Source organism: Vulpes vulpes, chromosome X, assembly GCF_048418805.1.
Source record: "Vulpes vulpes isolate BD-2025 chromosome X, VulVul3, whole genome shotgun sequence".
NCBI classification, from domain to species: domain Eukaryota; kingdom Metazoa; phylum Chordata; class Mammalia; order Carnivora; family Canidae; genus Vulpes; species Vulpes vulpes.
This window is the reverse complement of record NC_132796.1, coordinates 7,083,713-7,102,197: the sequence shown is the minus strand read 5'-3', so window position 1 is coordinate 7,102,197 and position 18,485 is coordinate 7,083,713. Positions and strand designations below refer to the sequence as shown.

The 18,485-nt window shown below is 43.6% G+C and overlaps 1 protein-coding gene across 13 annotated transcripts in view; it reads left to right on the top strand.

The window, feature by feature from the left end:
* MID1 (midline 1) overlaps window positions 1-18,485 on the top strand; it is a 593,315-nt gene that overhangs the window by 535,620 nt on the left and 39,210 nt on the right. For all 13 annotated transcript variants that reach the window (XM_072744773.1, XM_072744772.1, XM_072744774.1 and 10 more), the window contains one exon: window positions 13,742-13,849. In XM_072744773.1, coding sequence (XP_072600874.1) covers window positions 13,742-13,849 — 108 coding nt within the window. The remainder of the gene's footprint in view (window positions 1-13,741; window positions 13,850-18,485) is intronic.

The window sequence follows — 18,485 nt, the reverse complement described above, 5'->3', positions numbered from 1 at the left end:
CCCCAAGCATGGATAGTTTCAAAGAGAGATGGTGCAGACCAACGAGGTCAAGGATACAAAGGGAGTCAATTAGAAGGAAGTCAGGAAAAGAGCCCCTCCCCAAAGTTAAGTCTCCAAATTTACCTTCCTACCTTAGCTGGGCTCCGTGTGAGGTGGGCCATAGCCAGCTCTCCGCAGTCGGCCTCAGTGTGGCTTTTCACAAGGGTTAGTAAGCCATACCTGGCTTGGGTGTTTCTCTGTCCACTCCCGGATAACCAAATCCGGATACACGCCCACTGTGCCCTACATATCATTGAAACACGTCCTTACCTCCCTACAGAGGTGGTCTTTTTCCCCCTCTCTGCTCTGACACTTTCCTCATCCTCCTCATTCCAGGTTTCCCAGCTCTCTCCTTGCTCACTCTGATCTTCAACAACCGGTCCCACTTCCACATTCCAAAGCAGACCTTCCCCAGGTACTCGCGCACACCAACTGCCTCATTTCCGAAGCCCTCTGGAATCACACCATCCAACTCAAACATAATGGCAGCCATGTATGTAATTGGAGATTTCCAAGTAACCACATTTTTTTTAAAGTGGAGACAAAGGGCAGCCCCTGTGGCGCAGCGGTTTAGAGCCACCTGCAGCCTGGGGTGTGATCCTGGAGACCTGGGATCAAGTCCCACATCGGGCTCCCTGCATGGAGCCTGCTTCTCCCTCTGCCTGTGTCTCTGCCTCCCTCCCTCTCTCTCTCTCTCTCTCTCTGTGTGTGTGTGTGTGTCTATGAATAAATAAATAAAATCTTAAAAAAATAAAGTGAAGACAAAGGGGTAAAATTAATTTTTTACTAGTACATTTTCTTTGACCTGATCCATTCAAAAGATTATCACTTCAACATGTAGTCAACACAAAAATGAATAATATATGTTTCATATTCACAGCACACCTCAATTCAGACTAGTCACATTTCTTTTTTTAAGATTTTATTTATTTATTCATGAGAGAAAGAGAGACAGAGAGAGGCAGAGACACAGGCAGAGGGAGAAGCAGGCTCCCCGTGGGGGACCCCATGCAGGACTCGATCCTGGTCACACCTTGAGCCAAAGGCAGACACTCAACCCCCGAGCCGCCCAGGCGCCCCCAGACTAGCCACACTTCAAAACCCCAAACTGCAAGAGGCCAGTGGCTGCCGTGTCGGACCACACAGCTCTAGAACGTCTATAGCCCATGGCTTAGCGGATGATTATGTACGCAGTCGTCAGCATGTTTGCTAGGTCTTCTCTAATGAAGCCACTGCCTTTGGGGGGCAGCGTCTGTCGCAGGCCATAGTGTGGTGCTTTGCACATCGCGGGCACTCAACAGGCCACAGATGGCTTCGGTGTTACCTCCGTCCTTCTGCCGCCACCCTCCTCCCTGGCAGAAGAGGCCTCACGCCCTCTCACATACGTTCCCCGGTTCCCAAGACCATTGCAGAGATCTCTGGAAAGCAGTAGCGTTAGCCACCTGTGCCTGAAGGGGGAGGGAAGTGACACCTGCCGCAGGAGCAGGAGCAGGAGCAGCCTGGGAAGGTGCGCTCGTTGGCAGCATCGGGCCGGCTTTAGAGAGTTTGCAAGTTTGCAAGGGGAGCACGCTCGGCTCTGGGGGCGAGACGCTTCTTCCTTTAGCGTGGTGTCTGAAAACAGCGGGGCCAGCGGGGCCGGGGAGATGCCATCCCGAGGGAAGGTGGCTTCTTTGGTATCTGTGACGTCGCCTCGATCTAAACTCCACAAAAGGGGGGCGGCCAGGCCGAGGACGGCCGCTCACGCCCGCAGAAGGACAGCTGGCGCGGGCCCACCTGACTCGGGCTCTGGCTGCTTCCACAAAGGGTCGCCTTACTTTTGGCAGAAGAAAGTAATTTTTCCTTTCTGGTTTTCATGAAATGGCCTTAAAGAATTCCTCTTGTTTGTGGTCTCGAAAAAATTAGAACTATGCCCATGAGGCCCGCCTTTAAGGGTTCTAGTAAGCGACGAGAAGGCTTTGTTCTTGGTAATAAAATTAAAGCAAGCAGTGTTTCCATTACCTGGCGGGAGGCCGCCTCCCCGCCACCCCCTGATCCTGACAAATGTAAGCAGAGCATTCTGTTTCCCAGTTAGGAGGTGAGAAGGCAACATCTGGCAGGTTTGTATATAGAAATAGAGTTGCCCTTTCAGATAATGGAAAGAGAGAGAGAGAGAAAGAGAGAGAGAGAGAGAGAGGCACTTCTTCATGTAATCCCTAACTTAAGTATTTTAAGATTCAATTTGACTCTAGAAAACTGTACCCATTGAGGCTGAAAACTGGAAAGCCCTTGTTCTAGAAAGACAATGTTAATTTCCCAGTGATCTGGAATGATGGAAAATCTAGGGGTCTTTAGATAAAGAAATATATATATTTGATTCCGACTCACTAGATTCCATGTGTTTTTTTTTTTTCTCCAGGCGACTTGGCCTGCCATTGCTTAGATGTAGGCCCATTTATCATCAGTCGTAGATGAACGTTTGTAGGTAGATTGTGACCCGAAGTAAAAAAAAAAGACCAAGGTCAGGATAGAAAGCACGGTCAAGTACAAACTCTGTTCAGCCCTGCAGTTCATCAGAAGTCGTCGTGGCTATAGAGCTAGCTGGGCGAGTGTGACACGGGTGCCCTGTGATGTCCTCTAGAGCTCTTTAAGAAACGTCCAGATTGTAGTCCCCTCTGATGTAGGTGCTTGTGTCTGTAATGGGCAGTGCCACGCCCTTAGAGCACTCACCAGCCCTCTGCCCCCTGGCCTGAGAGCCTCCTTCCCTCGGAAGCCCCTAAGACTCTGCCTGGGGTCTCCCCCACCCAGGGTACCCACCCGTTAATTCCGGAGGAGAATTATTGCCCAGCCACCCCCGGAACAGCCTTCAACCAGCCACTGCTTGGGGATGTTAGGTAAATACCTCACGTTCTCCCTATCAGCTGGCCTGTTGTGCAGAGTCCCAAAGTCACCCATGAGGGCGAATTTCCAGTTGCCCCCCGTGGTCTAGGTGAGCCATACCCTCCTGGCTTCATACCATTTGCACCCCACACTGGTGTTTCCTGGCGATGACTTGTGCCTGCCAGCCCTGTCTCCTGCCCCGCTTCCCGGAGAGAGGACCGCAGGCCTCCTCTGAGATGGAATGATGGCACACATGCCTTTCCCCTCGTGCCCCCAGCTCACGTGTTCAATTTCCCTAAGCTCTTCCCTTTCACCTTGTTTGAATGAGTGTGAATATTAAACACCGGGCACCAAAGATACTTAAAAATCAGGCTCCTGGCTTCTAAGGTGACGATACCCAGGCAAGGTGTCGTAGATGTTACTTGTGGCTGCATCAGAAAGACAGGACAGAGCTTCGCATTGCCCAGTTGTGCCTGCAGGTCGTGCCACGGCAGGTGAGCGTGTTTCACCCACCGTAGGGCCCACTGAGGAGCGGGCGTCCGATCCTCATTCTCTGTCACTTGGCAGCCGGGCAGACGGCATCTATCCTGGGATCGCTCAAGCCTGAATAGGAGTTCAACTTTGTAATTTTCCAGGACACCGCTATTCAGGAATCAGGGTGCAACAACGAAAAAGAATGCCGCTTAATGAGAAATGACATGTAAGATCGAAAATGAGTAATGGAAGGTCATGGGATGGAAGCTTCCTCTTTCCATTTGAAATGACTTCCCTTCCATGAGATGGATCACCTCTGTCCTCCCCAGCCACCACTGAACCGTCCCCTTCTGTAAATGATTTTTTAGCTTCTGACCACAATGTGATTTTTGCCAAATACATTAGCTGAAAATTACTTAATAGAAAGGAGCACTTTTCAGAAACTGTATGAAAAAGACTTCATGGACACAAGTGTCCATGACAGGTTAATAGATTTTTTTTTCATTCTGTGTACCCAACCCAAACGGAAGGGTGTGGAGCATTTGTTTTATAAAGTGTGTAATTAATAAGAGAAAGGAAGGGAGGAGTTTATTGTTTTTGAATGAATTATGAGCAACACCTTCCATTCTGCTGCTTCTTTTTGCAACCGCTTTGAACAGAGTTACCGTTTAACACAAAAAGAAAAGTCTCTGGCCTTAATGCCAAGAATGTGAGGTTGAAAAGTCAGTCGAGTGTGCTCTGAGCAAGACAGCACGGAAGAGCGGTGGTTATTATTAAAACTGTCACAGGAGCCGCAGGACGTGGGGGCGGGGGGAGTAAAAACCATCCTGCAAGTGTATTTTCATTTTCAAATTGAAATCCTATGAACTCACCAATTGCAACTCTTCATGCCCCGACAGGAGAAGACTGATATTTATCAAACACCTATTACGTGTCAGAGAGTTTACAGATATTTTCAGTGAAAGTGTGCAAGCTAGGAGCCATCCCTACACAGATGTGGTGCATTTTCATACCTGCAGCTCTTTGATTACAATGTCCGTGATCTTTCTTTTCCTCTATGCCTTTAGGAGGCGTAGAGGCCCCCATAGAGGGGGGTGAACGATGACCCTTGGGACCACATCTGACTCCTCACCTGTTTTCCTAAATAAAGGTTTATTGGAACACAGCCACACCCGTTTAATTCCATCTTGTCAGGGGCTGCTCTCTTACTGCAACAGGGGTGTTGAGTCGTTACATCAGAGACCCTGTGGTCCGCGAAGCTATCATAACCACTGTCTAGCCCTCTGCAGCAAAGTCTCCCAATTCCTACTGTGCATCTTGAAAGACTTCCCCTCGTCCCTACCCTCCCTCACCCCATTGCATCAGCAAAGAGCCTTTAGAGAATGCATTTGGGATTTGAAAACAACTTCAAACATTCTGGAGTTGGTTCTCATGTTATAGCTTCCAAAGCCGTTGTTTTGGTGAAAGATGTAGATGGGAAAAATCTTCGATTCATGCTATGAAGTCCCCCAGGTGATCAGCACAGGCTGACGGGGCCCAGCCCTTGTAGCATGGTTCTATGTGGACGTTCCAGATAAAGTCTTTTAACTATAGTGATAGTTAACATTGGTTGAGTAATTACTTCGTCATGGCTTCTCACCTACTAATTCATTTAGCTCTCACCACAAGCTACCCCAGGGTTTCTCTGCCTTGGCCCTAGTGACTAGATGATTCTTGGTTGTGGTTGGGCTGTTCTGAGCATTGCCGGACTTTTGTTGCATAGCACCCCTGGTCTCCACCCCCTGGGAGCCCCCCCCCACCTTGTGACAACCAAGAATGTCTCCACACCTTGCCAGTGCTCCCTAGGAGAACACCTGGTCTACCGGGCAAGAGGAATGTGAGAAATGGAGAGTTTAAGCAAATGCCTGAGGTCATAGGACTAGGAAGTTGGGAAGATCTGGCATTCGGCCCCAGGAAGACTTCCTCGGGACCCCGAGCTCTGAACCACCGCCTCCTTTAGCCCTGGTCCCCCCCTAACTCATTTCACCTTGTGTGACGATTGCGCTTTCCTGAAAAATTAACAACAGCATCAATGATGTCTTGGACGGACATGTCGTGTGTGCTACTCTTGGGGGGGAAATTCCTTTGTGTGAAGCTTCAGGGTTTTAGGCGTTAGCCGTGGGGCTCTTGCTGGACAGCTTTATTGTATCGTCACAGTTGTGTTTCATTTATGAGGAGACTTTTATTGCCAGCTTACCACAGCGGGCTGCCATTTTTAATGGCATCCCACTTCCCTTATCCAACATTCCAGCTTCATAATCTTAGAAACCTCGAGAAAAGAGGATTTCTCTTGAGGTTCCTGGGGGCTATTTTTTGATCCCAAAGCAAACAGATAGCAGAATCCCGTAGAGTTCATCAGCAGCATGCGGAACTGGCCTCCCCTGGGCTGGGCCAAACCATGTTCCCGCACATCGCCCCACAGTAAAGGCCGGATTCCCTGTAGCTGCTATCCACACCGCCACTACTTTTCTTTCTCACCAAAAGCACTTTATGAAGGGTTTCTGTTTTTTATTTTTCTGAAAAGCCCATCTTGGGCTTTGAAAAGTCTTGTTCAAAAGTGTTCGGCTTTAAATGAACATCTTAAATTATTATAAAGGGTTGTCCTGTACTCCGGCTTCTCCCCCAAAGACGGGGACCCTGGAAACTTGGCCACTCTTCCCTCCCTCATATACTCAAGCTAGGTCCACAAATATTTGACTTCGGTGTGAGAGAGTTTCAGGGTGAAGATTACATATAAACATATTAGATGAATTACAGTAATACAGTCTGCTCTTACTCAATTCTCTTTGGCTCAGTTTTATATACAAACTCAAGTGTTAGAGTCGCTTTCATTGTTCCTTCTGGCAGCTCTAACTTCTGCCCCAGTGTCTGGAATGTTCATCACAGCTGCCTTTGGCAATAAAACCCAGAGCACCCTCAGATCCTCATATTTCTCTTCGCACCTGGTCAGCAGTCCACAGCAGGGCACAGCCCACCTGCATACGGGCTTTCCCTGTACCCTTATCTTTCCTGGCCAAATTATCAGCTTATCTGCAGCCCAGTTGTGTTTCCGTTGTTCCAGCCCCTGGGCAGATTGGAATGAGCTCCTCCAATGTTTTTCTTTTGGAGCGGGATGGGATTGTTAGCAATGTTATAGCATATAACAGTATGAGATGATGGTGTTCCCGAGACATAATAATAACACGAACCCCTTTAAAGTTGGATGCAGACTCAGAATTACATACTCTCAGTCGCAGAGAAAAGCGCTGTTGAGTTTAACCAAGAACAACATCAACATACGGTAAAATGAAAAAGGGTTCTGACCTTCCGCAAGGTCACCTTAATTTGAATCACGATACCGCTTTGCTTTTGCCATGAGGACCAATTCTAGGCAAATTTGGAAACTAGACATTTGTCTTTTAAACCCCCCAAACTCATTGGTAATGATTTTTTAAAATAGATTTTATTTATTTATTCATGAGAGACACAGAGAGAGGCAAAGACACAGGCAGAGGGAGAAGCAGGCTCTCCTCGGGGAGCCCGATGCGGGACTCGATCTCAGGACCCTGGGATCATGACCTGAGCCAAAGGCAGATGCCTCAACCACTAAGCCACCCAGGTACCCTCACTGGTAGTGATTGTAAGGATAGCAAGGTTTAGAATCTTAGGCCAGAGGCACAATTTCAAGAGTGCACTGATGGTGGGTCCGTGGGAGTAGGGGCAATCTCCTGGGCTGCACAGGTCGGGGAACAGGGGCACTGTTCTCCTAGAACTCAAAGGGAACGGTGGCCTCTGGGATTGTGTGATGCCAGCACCCCTCTTTCCTCCACACCCTGAAATAAAATTTCCTTTTTCCGACACATCAGCCTTATCCTCTCCGAAACTTACTCCAGCATTTGCATCTGTGTACAAATAGAAAATGATCTATCAAGTCGGCATATCCTTCTCACGAGAGGAATTAAAAGGTTCTATTCTCAAAATCTAGAGATGGCTAAAGAGCATTTAAAAATGAGAAAATGAGACTTTCCAAGCTCCAATTTTGCCCGTGAGAAGCCTCCAGATACTCTTTCCCCATTGATGTCGCCTTCTAAGAGTTCATAAAATATTTCTAAAGATGTTAAGGCCACATGTGCCTGAAATCTAATGATGTTTATACTCTGCACCGAACATCTCATTTTGCAGTTGAATACAAGTCAAATTAAAAGAGCAAGTTTTTAGAAATACTTAGAAACTGTTTACAGACTGCTAAAGAACATTTCGCAGACGCATAGGCCAATTTTTAGTGTGGATGTAATTAAATCCTTTTAATGTTTATACGTATATGACAAGAACAAAATAAGAAATTGTCCGCCTCACCCCACCCCTTCTGTGAAACGCCGTAACACTATTTTACCATAAAATTTAACAGGGGGCACTTTTTACTGGGCATTGCTAACCATGTGCTCTGGAAAAAATAGCCAACCCGCTTATGTTATCAGCAACAACGCCGGGGAAGGAGTGTCTGTGACTGGACCTCTAGCAAAGGCAGATAAACTGTGCGCCCAGGAGCAACTTCCCCAGGACTGCAGCGGACTTGAGTGTTAATGCGGCCTAATGGCCTCCGTGCTGATGGAGATCTCAGGGCTAGGAGGACAGGACAGGAGTGTTGGCCTCCTAGGCTCCCTCCATTGTTTGACCTTCTAATTTCTCTTTCATTAGGCTATAAAGGATGAAATTAGTCCTAGTCTGTCAGTGAGAGGAAGCAGAACTACCGTAGGAACAGGAGAGAGCAAGGTGCCAACTCTATAAGCCAGTCTTACATAATTTGCCTTCTCATTCTACCTTTTCTTTACTTTTTTTAAAAAACAGTTCTATTTATTTATCCATGAGAGACACAGAGAGAGAGGCAGAGACACAGGCAGAGGGAGAAGTAGGCTCCATGCAGGGAGCCCGATGTGGGACTCGATCTCGGGACTCCAGGATCACGCCCTGAACTAAAGACAGATAGATGCTCAACTACTGAGCCACCCAGGCACCCCTTATTCTAGACCTTTCCTGCTTCCAGAATACTTAGGACCATTATGGACACACTAGATAGTAGGTAAATACATTGATTCTTATTATTTGTGATAGTTATGGTCTATAAATTTGCCAGGAACACTGAATTGGCCAATCCTGAACCATTGCTCTTAGGAGAAATACACACACACTGACGCACACTCCCCTCACCTACATTATATAATCTTAAATCTCGAAAGCAAGTCATCCTGGTAGATTCCGTGGTCTTTGCTTTAGAAAAGAGCAAAGGAGGCTCCAGAGTGTGGGGTGACTTGCCCGAGGCTGATCCACTGACAGGTGCCAGAATTGGGACTCAAAGCCCGTCCAACTGGCCCCAGAGCCAGAGCTTCTTGCACTACACTCCACCACGCCTATTGTCTCCATCCTTGGATAGAGAAGAGTTGAAACAAGAAGGCTGAGCGTGTCCTTGCTCAACCTCAGCTGGGTGCTGGTAGGGGGTGACTCATGTGCTTTTTGCACTCCGGGAATGTCTGAAATGAACACAAAAAGGCCACAAGTATTGATTTGGGGTTTCAGATTAATTTTTACATTGTAGTGAGTACCCATATTGCAAATACGGGATCTGTAACTAATAAAGATAGGCTGTAGAATTTGTGAGGAGGTCCTTGTTAGAAGCAGAGTTGAGAGTGCCTTTTCTATATCTTCTGGCTGGTCCCTTTTCACCCCTTCAGAGACTTGTCAGAGAATTCTTACCTGGCCGATAAAATGGACCCTACTCTCAGCCACGTTCAGTCATAGTACCTTGTTTAATTTCCTCTATGCACTTGTCATGATCCAAAATTTTTATGTATTTCTTGACTTGTTCAGGCTGTTCCCCTACGCTTCTATGTAAACTCTGTGATAGCTTCGTCTAGCCTGGACCCCCTGCACGCCCAGCACTTGGAACGCTGTCAGAGAAACTCTGAGAATCCAGTTGCTGTTATCCGAATGAATAAATGAACGGGTAGATGAATGAATCATTCGCTGTATGTAGGTCGTTCACAGTGAAGCCTGCAAGTGTTTTATAAGAGTAGAGTTGAGCTTGCACGACATTGGCTGCGCTGTCTGCAGCCTCAGATAAGGCGTCAGGGCCTAAAACATGGGATAATAACGCGTAAAAGAAGAAATAAATTTTGCCAGAATTGAGATTGGGTCTAACTTTAGAAGACTTACTTTGAAGTGTTTTCCAAAAAGATGAAGTTGGTACTAAGAACTAGAAACAATGCTGGCAGGAGGAGGGGGCGGGGATGCGTTTCAGGATGAGAAAGGAGGCTGTAACTCTAGACGTAGAGAGGTGGCATGCTGAGACTTGGGCAAGGCCAGAACAGAGATGAGGTCGAAGTACCTGAGTATTTCTTCTCATGAGGGGTCGATGTGGCATTTACACATGAATATAATTGAGATGAGCAGTGAGGACCCTGGAATGGGAAGAGGCCTAATTCTTAGCTCTATTTTGTCCTGCCATGTCAAGGGCCCTGAAGGATAAGTGCCCTATTCCAGTGTGGTCCAGAGGTGGGATCCAGTAGTCGCCTACCACCTGCCATCATTCCTAATTATCTCCATCCCACTCCTGTCTTTAGGCTAGGGACAAAGAAGGTGGAAGTGGAGGTCAATGAAAGAAGGTCTAGGGGCTGTTTCTTTCATCCTTAGATTGGCTCTACTCAGAGCGCGTCTATTAGCCCCAGTGATTCTGAATCAAAAGATATGAATCAGAAATTGAAAGCTGAGGTCATAACCAGGAGCTGCCAGCTTCTAAACCAAACCTGGGAACTAGAAACGCCTGAACACACTGCAAGCAACCAATAAACCCTGCCGTATTTGGATTAATGGCCCATAGAAGAAATGAAGTCCAATCAAATCATTAACTTCTTTTAAGTGACATATAAAACAGCAAAACTGTGGAAAACTTCTTTGTAGTGGAAGATTTTCAGAAATATAGGATAGCATTCAACTTATTTTATTGTACCTTTTGGAATATAAGAATGCTAGAGTTACACAAATTTGGAAGCTTCATCAAAGTATAAAAAGAGATTCGACTTTCCTGGTTTCAAAGGAAAGTCAATTCTGTGTTTTTTTGAAAGATCTAAGGAAAATACTTGGCCTAAAATGAACAGATCATGTTTCCAAATTTCTGGGAATTTATATTTTGGGGCCATGGTGGTTGTGGTATCAGCTTTCTCAAAACATATTTGGCTCAACAAAGTAGATTTCGGTCTACTTTTTTTGTAAAACAAATCTATCCATTGTAAATATCAAATGGTCAGATTTTGATTAAATGGAACCCCATGTTATGATGGCAACTGGGACACTTTTCCTACCATAGAGTAACCCAAAACCCAATGATCTTCAGAGTGAAATGGATCCCAAACTAAATCGTAGTCTATTAACAAAACTATTTCTCAGTGCAGACAACACCACCTCAGATTTGTCTATGACTTCACAGTGTTACTTATTTCCTCATATACTATTTCATGTATTTACCATAATAATCCCACATGGCTGAGACAGCAGATATTACTCACCTCATTTCACAAAATAAGAGAACTTAGAAATGGATATTTTCCTTGAGTTCCCCAACATCATCATCCTGTGAGTGAGTAGAATTAGTACTCCGCACCACATTTCCTGGCACCTATTCTAGAAGTACTAGTGGGGTTAGATCAGGGTTACTCAAAACCGGAATATCATTAAGCACAGGATATGTTAGCAACAACGTCAAAACCTGAAGACTTTGTGACATGGTCAATTGATTTTTGACAAAAGTGCTAAGACACTTCAATGAAGGGAAGAATTGTTTCTTCCATAAATGGTGCTTAGACAACTGGCTATGCATAGGTTTGACACAGTTTGACCCTACTCCGCACCATACACAAAACTTAACTCAAAATGGCTCATAGACCTAAACGTAAGAGATAAAACTTCTAGAGGAACACAGAGGCGTAAATCTTCATGACCTTGGATTAGGTTGCTTAGCTATGATGCCAAAAGCATAAACGACAATAGAAAAGTAGGTAAATTGGACTCTATCAAAATTAAAAACTTTGATGCTTCAAAAGGCATCATCAAGGTGTGCCGGGCTGGCTCGGTAAGAAGAGCATGTGACTCTCGATCTCAAGGTTGTGAGTTCGAGCCCCACTTGGGGTGTAGAGATTACTTAAATAAATAAAACTTAAAAAGAAAAACAAAGGACATCACCAAGAAAATGAAAAGACTTGGGAGATATGCCTCATTTCATACAACAGCCAAAATCGCTGCACTTTCAGAGCTTGCATCTCATTAGACTTACCCTGATTGTATGCTCGAGTACAATTTCGCTCTTAGGGCTCATTCTAAAAGATATTTTTTAAACGTAAGGTGATACTTCCCAGAAATTTCACTTTCCCCATCATAATGTGCCCCTGGTTTCTATATGATTACATCCTTTTCACAGCTCAGTTGTAGTCAGTTATTAAATTCGGTTTGAGGTCAAAGGGAAAGACAAGAAATTTCTTGAGAGTAGTGGCATTTGGAGTAAGTATTTCCACGGATAGCTAAATTTATTTGCGAATCCTCAAGGGGAACTAGAAATGACAACATAAAAGTAACAGTAAGAGAAATCGAGTCCGGTGATGAACTTCCTTGAAATATTAGTTTGAATTCCACGTCTGTACTTGTCCATCAATGCATCTTGTGATTTTTTTTCTTTTGTTCATTAAACATTTAGTGAGCATATCTGTGTGCTAATCTGACATAGGAGCTAATCTTGGAGTTTGCTTCAGATCGCCAATGACCATCGTCTTCTCAATAAGATGTCTTGAGTACTCTCTCTGCTGTGTCTTATAGTGATCAGGAATAAAACTCAAGGAATCTTGGCCTCCGGAAACAGGACATTATTTCTCTGAAGAGTCATCAGTAGATTTCTATCCTGAACTTCTGACCCTACTTCCAGTCTATCTCATTCAGAGAGAATGGAATTACTCCAGTTAAATAAAGTATCCCAAATCAAAAGGGCTTAATGACTAGGCCATGTCCCCTCCCCGAGATATGCTAGAGCAATCAATGATGCTATTGTCATTCTCTGTAACACTGCAACTTCTGTGCTGTGTTAAAATCATAAAGCTCATGCATGCTCTCTCCACTTCCCACAGCTGTGATTTCTGGGCCTCTTGTTTGCGAATAAGCATTTCAAAATTGTCATGAGGTGGAGGAAATAGCATGTGCAGAGTATTTCCCAAGCCCAGTTGCCAAGAATGAGCTAATTGTCACCCTCCCTTGCATATAATGAGTCTTAAAAACTTCAAATACAAGCCATTCTCTAATGATCTACCTTTTCTAGAGAATGGCATGTGTTCATTGTAGAACCTTGGTCTTTCAGAAGTATACCAGAAGTAAAATTTAAAATCATGTCATAAGATTAATAAAATAGTCAACCATCCTTTTTCTTTTTTGATGTTTCCATAGTGATGAAATACAAAGTCAATGTCTATATTTAAAAGAAAAGTAGGGACGCCTGGGTGGCTCAGCGGTTGAGCGGCTGCCTTTGGCTCAGGGTGTGGTCCCAGGGTCCTGGGATCGAATCCCACCTGGGGCTCCCCTCGAGGAGCCTGCTGCTCCCTCTGCCTATGTCTCTGCTTCTCTCTCTGTGCCTCTCATGAATAAATAAATAAAATCTTAAAAAAGTAAATATGATCTAATCTTGCTACCTTGCTTTTGGAAAATTTGTTCAATGGACATCGATAGTAATCTACCCTCCATAATGGAATAATACTGTGTTTTTAACTTACTTTTTATGTTTAAAAGGCCAAAATTACACTTTCTTTCAAGGAATAAAAGCAGGAATTACAAATATATTTCATGTGTTGATCTCCAACTAATTGGTAATAGCTACATATATGTGGGATTAAGGAAGATGCTGAGGCCAAGTATGGCTTAGTAGAAAAGACTGCTACCATTGGATAATAGTGTTCTCCAAGGATGCAAGATACGGAATGGACACTAAGTCCTATATTTTCCATCTCTATATAATTGGAAGAAAAGTTAACGTTTAAAATATCTTTTTAGGGACCCCTGGATGGCTCAGCGGTTGAGCGTCTGCCTTCAGCCCAGGACATGATCCTGGAGTCCTGGGACCGAGTCCCACATTGGGCTCCCTGCATGGAGCCTGCTTCTCCCTCTGCCTATGTCTCTGCCTCTCTCTCTGTGGGTGTCTCATGAATAAATAAAATCTTTAAAAAATATATCTTTTTAGTGATCACCAGAAACACAGTAGTCTACATTAAAGAGCGTGTAACTGAAAACAAAGGCCAAATAAATGCTTACTATTCTATCTATCCTGTAGGTCAATGCATCACGTCAAGAAGCCAAATTGATGGAGGAGTGTGATCTTCTCATTGAGATCATTCAGCAAAGACGACAGATTATTGGAACCAAGATCAAAGAAGGGAAGGTATGATTTCTAGGGCAGAAGATTTCATATTCTCTACCTGGAGAAAACATATTCCCATGCACATCAATAGCTTAGGAAATATTGAATACCCCCCTTTTCTATATTTTCTGTAATCTCCTTTTAAGTCTCTAAGGTGGAGCTCAAAGGCCCCTGGTTGGCCATTTTTTTTGTCCAACCCTTTCTTTGTATTATCATGGTGTCCTATGCACACCTATAATACAGGGATTATGTTACATTACCTCTGCTCCATTACTGAACTTCTGGGGGCAGCATGAAGCTCTGGTCTATTATAGCTGTTGTTTTCATCTTTCTTCTCTAGGTAGGTTCCACAGAGGAGGAGTTCATTTCATATTTACTGCTATATTTTAGCAGTTAACACAGTATTAAATAAATGTGTCAGAGAGCCTGGGTGGCTCAGTCAGTTAAGCGTCTGCCTTTGGCTCAGGTCACATGATCCCATGGTTCTGAGATCAAGTCCCCCATCAGGCTCCCTGCTCAGTGGGGAGTCTGCTTTTCCCTCTACCCCTCCCTCCTGCTCATGCTTTCTCTTTCTCTGTCATTATCCCTCTCTGTCTCGCAAATGAATAATAAATAAATAAATGTTTCAATGAATCAGATTTTATATAGAAATTGCAAAGTGTTTTCCTATGCTGTTGAGCAAATTCAGACAGGTATAATTTCATGGTGGCAAAACTCCTATAGTTTCACTATATCATATATCCCTTTGTGAATATATTAATAGTAATTCCTTTCTAATGTTTGTATGTTTAAAATTCCTATGGTTTTTATTGAAATACCTAGGATCCATTTTATTTTACCCATTTCTCTGCCACCTTCAAAAGGTAATTTTGTAAATATTTTAAAAGTAGAAACATTCACTCAAGATACAATAAACTCATGAAGTTCTATTATTACTGCTCATAATCATACTTTAATGAAATCTGTATAATTAAATTAGCAACTATTAAGTGGTGCACAGAGGTTACACTAACTAATATATGTGCTCATCTCTGTTTTTTTTTTACCAAATTTAAAAGGTAATTTCAATATTGCATAATATTTTAACCACTTTGTCTATATAGGCTGAAAAATATTTATAATGTAAATTGCGATGTGATCAGAAAAAAGTCAAATCAAATAGCTCTTAAAGCTGTTACAGTGAATAAACAAATTAATATGAAATCATTCCTTGGCCAAGAACTGACTCAGGTGTGTTGAGAAGCAACTTTTCCCTATGTACAAATTGTACAATTTAGAAGAACACTGAGTGGGGCACCTGGGTGGCTCAGTCTGCTTTTGGCTCAGGTCATGATCTTGGGGTCCTGAGATCAAGCACCACATGGGGCTCCCTGCTCAGCAAGAAGTCTGCTTCTCCCTCACTCTCTCCTCCCCCTGCTCTTGCTCTCTCTCTCTGTCTCTCAAATAAATAAATAAAACCTTTAAAGGAAAAAAAAAAAAAGAGCGCTGTCAGCCAGGAATCCTTACAGGATATTTTTCCTCTTCCCTTATCATACACCACATGTGTACATCTCTTAATACCTGACATCTTCCAGGTCCTCAGATACGATTGTCTGAAGTACAGCTGCAATTAATTAATATGCATGTGAAAGGGAATGTGTTGCCTTTACATGGTGCTGGGATCAGCTCTCAATACTCCGGTATTAGTTTCTTATTGCTGCTGTAACAAATTACCACAAACTGGGTGGCTTCAAACAACACAGATTTAGTATCTGACCTTCTGGAGGTCAGGAGTCAAAAATCTGTTCCACTGGGCTTAAAGTCAAGATTTAGGCAGCGCTGTTTCTTTCCGGAGGCTGTAGGCAAAATCCATTTGTTGCCTTCTCTGGCTTTTAGAGGCCACCCACATTCCTTGGCTCCTGGTTTATCACATCACTCTGACCTTTGCTTCCCTCCTCGGGTCTCTTTCTCTAACAGTTTTCTCCGCTACTCTCTTCTAAGGATCCTTCTAATTACACTGGGATCACCCAGATCACCAAGGATAATACCCCCTCCCTCAACATCCTTGCCTTAATCACATCTGCAATGTCCCTTTTGTCATGTAAAGCATCATAGTTCAAAAACTACTGGGGTTAAGATAGGAGCATTTCTGGGGGGCCTCTATTCAGCCTGGCCAGCAGGCCTTTCCTTTGCTTAACTTCCTAGCATGACAGGGTTTCTCTCAGGAGCTAGATCAAAGTAGTGAAGGGGGCTCTGCAGTTCTGGCCATGGTGATGCAGGGGGTTCGTGCTCTGGTGCACCCACTCCACTCTCTTGTCAGTGACAAGAGAACATAGTGGAATGGGAAAGCCAAGAGATACAGCTGAATCCAAAGCAAGATAAAGGTCTCCATGATCCAGAAATGGACAAGTCCCCGATGCTGCAATTTGGCTAAAACATGGGAGTGGGACTTGGTCTGGAAGAAACCAAAGTAGCTACAGCTTCAACTCCAACAGATGAAGAGCTCTTGAAGCCTTGGGTAAAAGGCGCTGGAAGTGCCCCAGATGGTATCGGGGACTATAACCAGGCTCGTTGGTTAATGCCACAGGCCGCATAAGGCTTCTCAGTTCATTAAAAGGCACTGGAAAAGACTATTGCCAACTTCTCCTAGGATCTTAGTTTTTAGCGATTTCAGGCCTGCGAGTCTGGAACAAGTCAGTTGTTGGGCTGGAGCCTGCCTCTGCACTATTTCTGATACCTGCACTGGAAAGAAGCCTCAGAAATGCAGAGGACCCCTGAATGATCCCTGAAGACCCCCAAGGGAGGGAGGGGGGACAACTGATGGTAAAAATAAAAAAATAATAATAATAAAACTGATGGTAAAACCAGTTGGCAGAGGGGATAAGAGAGGGCTAAGCCAGGAGGGTGAGGGAGAAAAGGATTATGAATGACTTCTTCCATTTAAATCTGAAACTCAAACCGCAGTTCTGAAGCATATAAAAAAATCTTGCATCTCTAAAAATATAGCCCACAAAATCAGCAAAGGCATTATCTCATCCCAGGTGAAATTCATTTTATGGGAAAATATAAAAAAAGATGTTTGAAATGATAAATAAAGGGATACCTTCTATTTTTAAGAGAGCAAAACCTTGTGAAGCCACACAAGGTTATAAAATCAGAAAGAAAGACTTAGGAAAATAACAAACTAGCAGTTTGGGAGGTAAAATGTAGACATTAAAACTACAAAGACAATTCAGCTGCAAGGGGAATTTGGAAACTGAGTTTTAAGCCTCCACATAGGAGACGCTATTCTGCATGTAAGAATATGAAATTCGAGCCATATTCCATGCCATATCCAAAAATTAAATCTGAATGGATCATATTCCTAATACAAAAGACAAAACGGTAAAACTTCTAGAAGAAAACATGGGAGGAAATCTTGGTGAACCTTGAATTGGGCAAAGATTGTTCATATGCAATGTTAGAAACATCAAAGAAATATTTCCAAATGAAGCAGCTAAGTGCATTTCATCAAAAGCAAAAACTTCTCTGTAAAAGGCACTGTTAAGAGAATATGAAGACAAGCCACAAGTTGGGGACAAATATTTATAAGTTTTTTATCTAAATAGAAAAATATTTGTATGCAGATATATGACAGATTCTCAAAACTCGTTAGTAAGGAAGCAAACAATACCTTTACCAAAATAGATAAAAGATTTGAATAGGTACTTTACCAAGGAAGGTATACAGATGGCAAAGGAAAAGATGTTCAAATCATTAGTTATTAAGGAGGGCGTTGAGAAAAGTCAGTGAGGCAAATTAGAACTTCAATGAGATACCCTACTTACCGAGTAGAACAGTTAAAATGAAAAAGATGGACTGTAACAAGTGTTGTTGAGAACATGAAAGACCTGGAAATCACATGCCGTCTATAAAAATAAAACTGCGTTTTGGAAAACTGTTTCTTAAGTAGTTAAACATACACTTACCATATGAATCCAGCCATTCTGGGTGTTCACCAAGAGAAATGAAACCATATGTCCCTATAGGACACATACATGAATTGTCACAGGACTGGGGAAGGGCTATTACCCTTCAAATTGGAAATGACCGAAGTGTCCATCAGCAGATGGATGGATACACAGTTTGTGACACATCCGCACAATGAAATACTACTCAGCAACCAAAAAGAACGCGCTGCGGATACGTGCAACCACATGGATGAATCTCAATAAATTATGGTGAGTGAAAGAAGCCGGACAGAAGATAGCATGTTCTGCATGGATACGTTCATACAGAAGTTTAGAAACCACACTTTCTAATAATCTACGGTGACAGAAGACAAATCAGTGGTTGCTTGGGGATAAGTGACAGTGAGTGGCGGTGGAGGGAGGAGAGGATGAATCACCAAGGGGTGGGAGGAAAAGTGGAGGCATGATCTATGTGTTCGTTATCTTACGGGTTTATGCATATTTGAAGACCAAATTTGCGCTTTAAATATATACAGTTTGTCATATGTTGATTATATCTCAATAAAGCTGTTGATAAGACAATTGTATATTTATATAATGGAACAGTCCTCAAAATCCTATTTTAAAATAGGATAGAAGAGAGTGCTTTCTAGGGCAATACGTATCGCCCTCGTTCACATGGACAAATCGCAAAAATACAAACAAGCTTACAGTGCTTTGCACGGAAT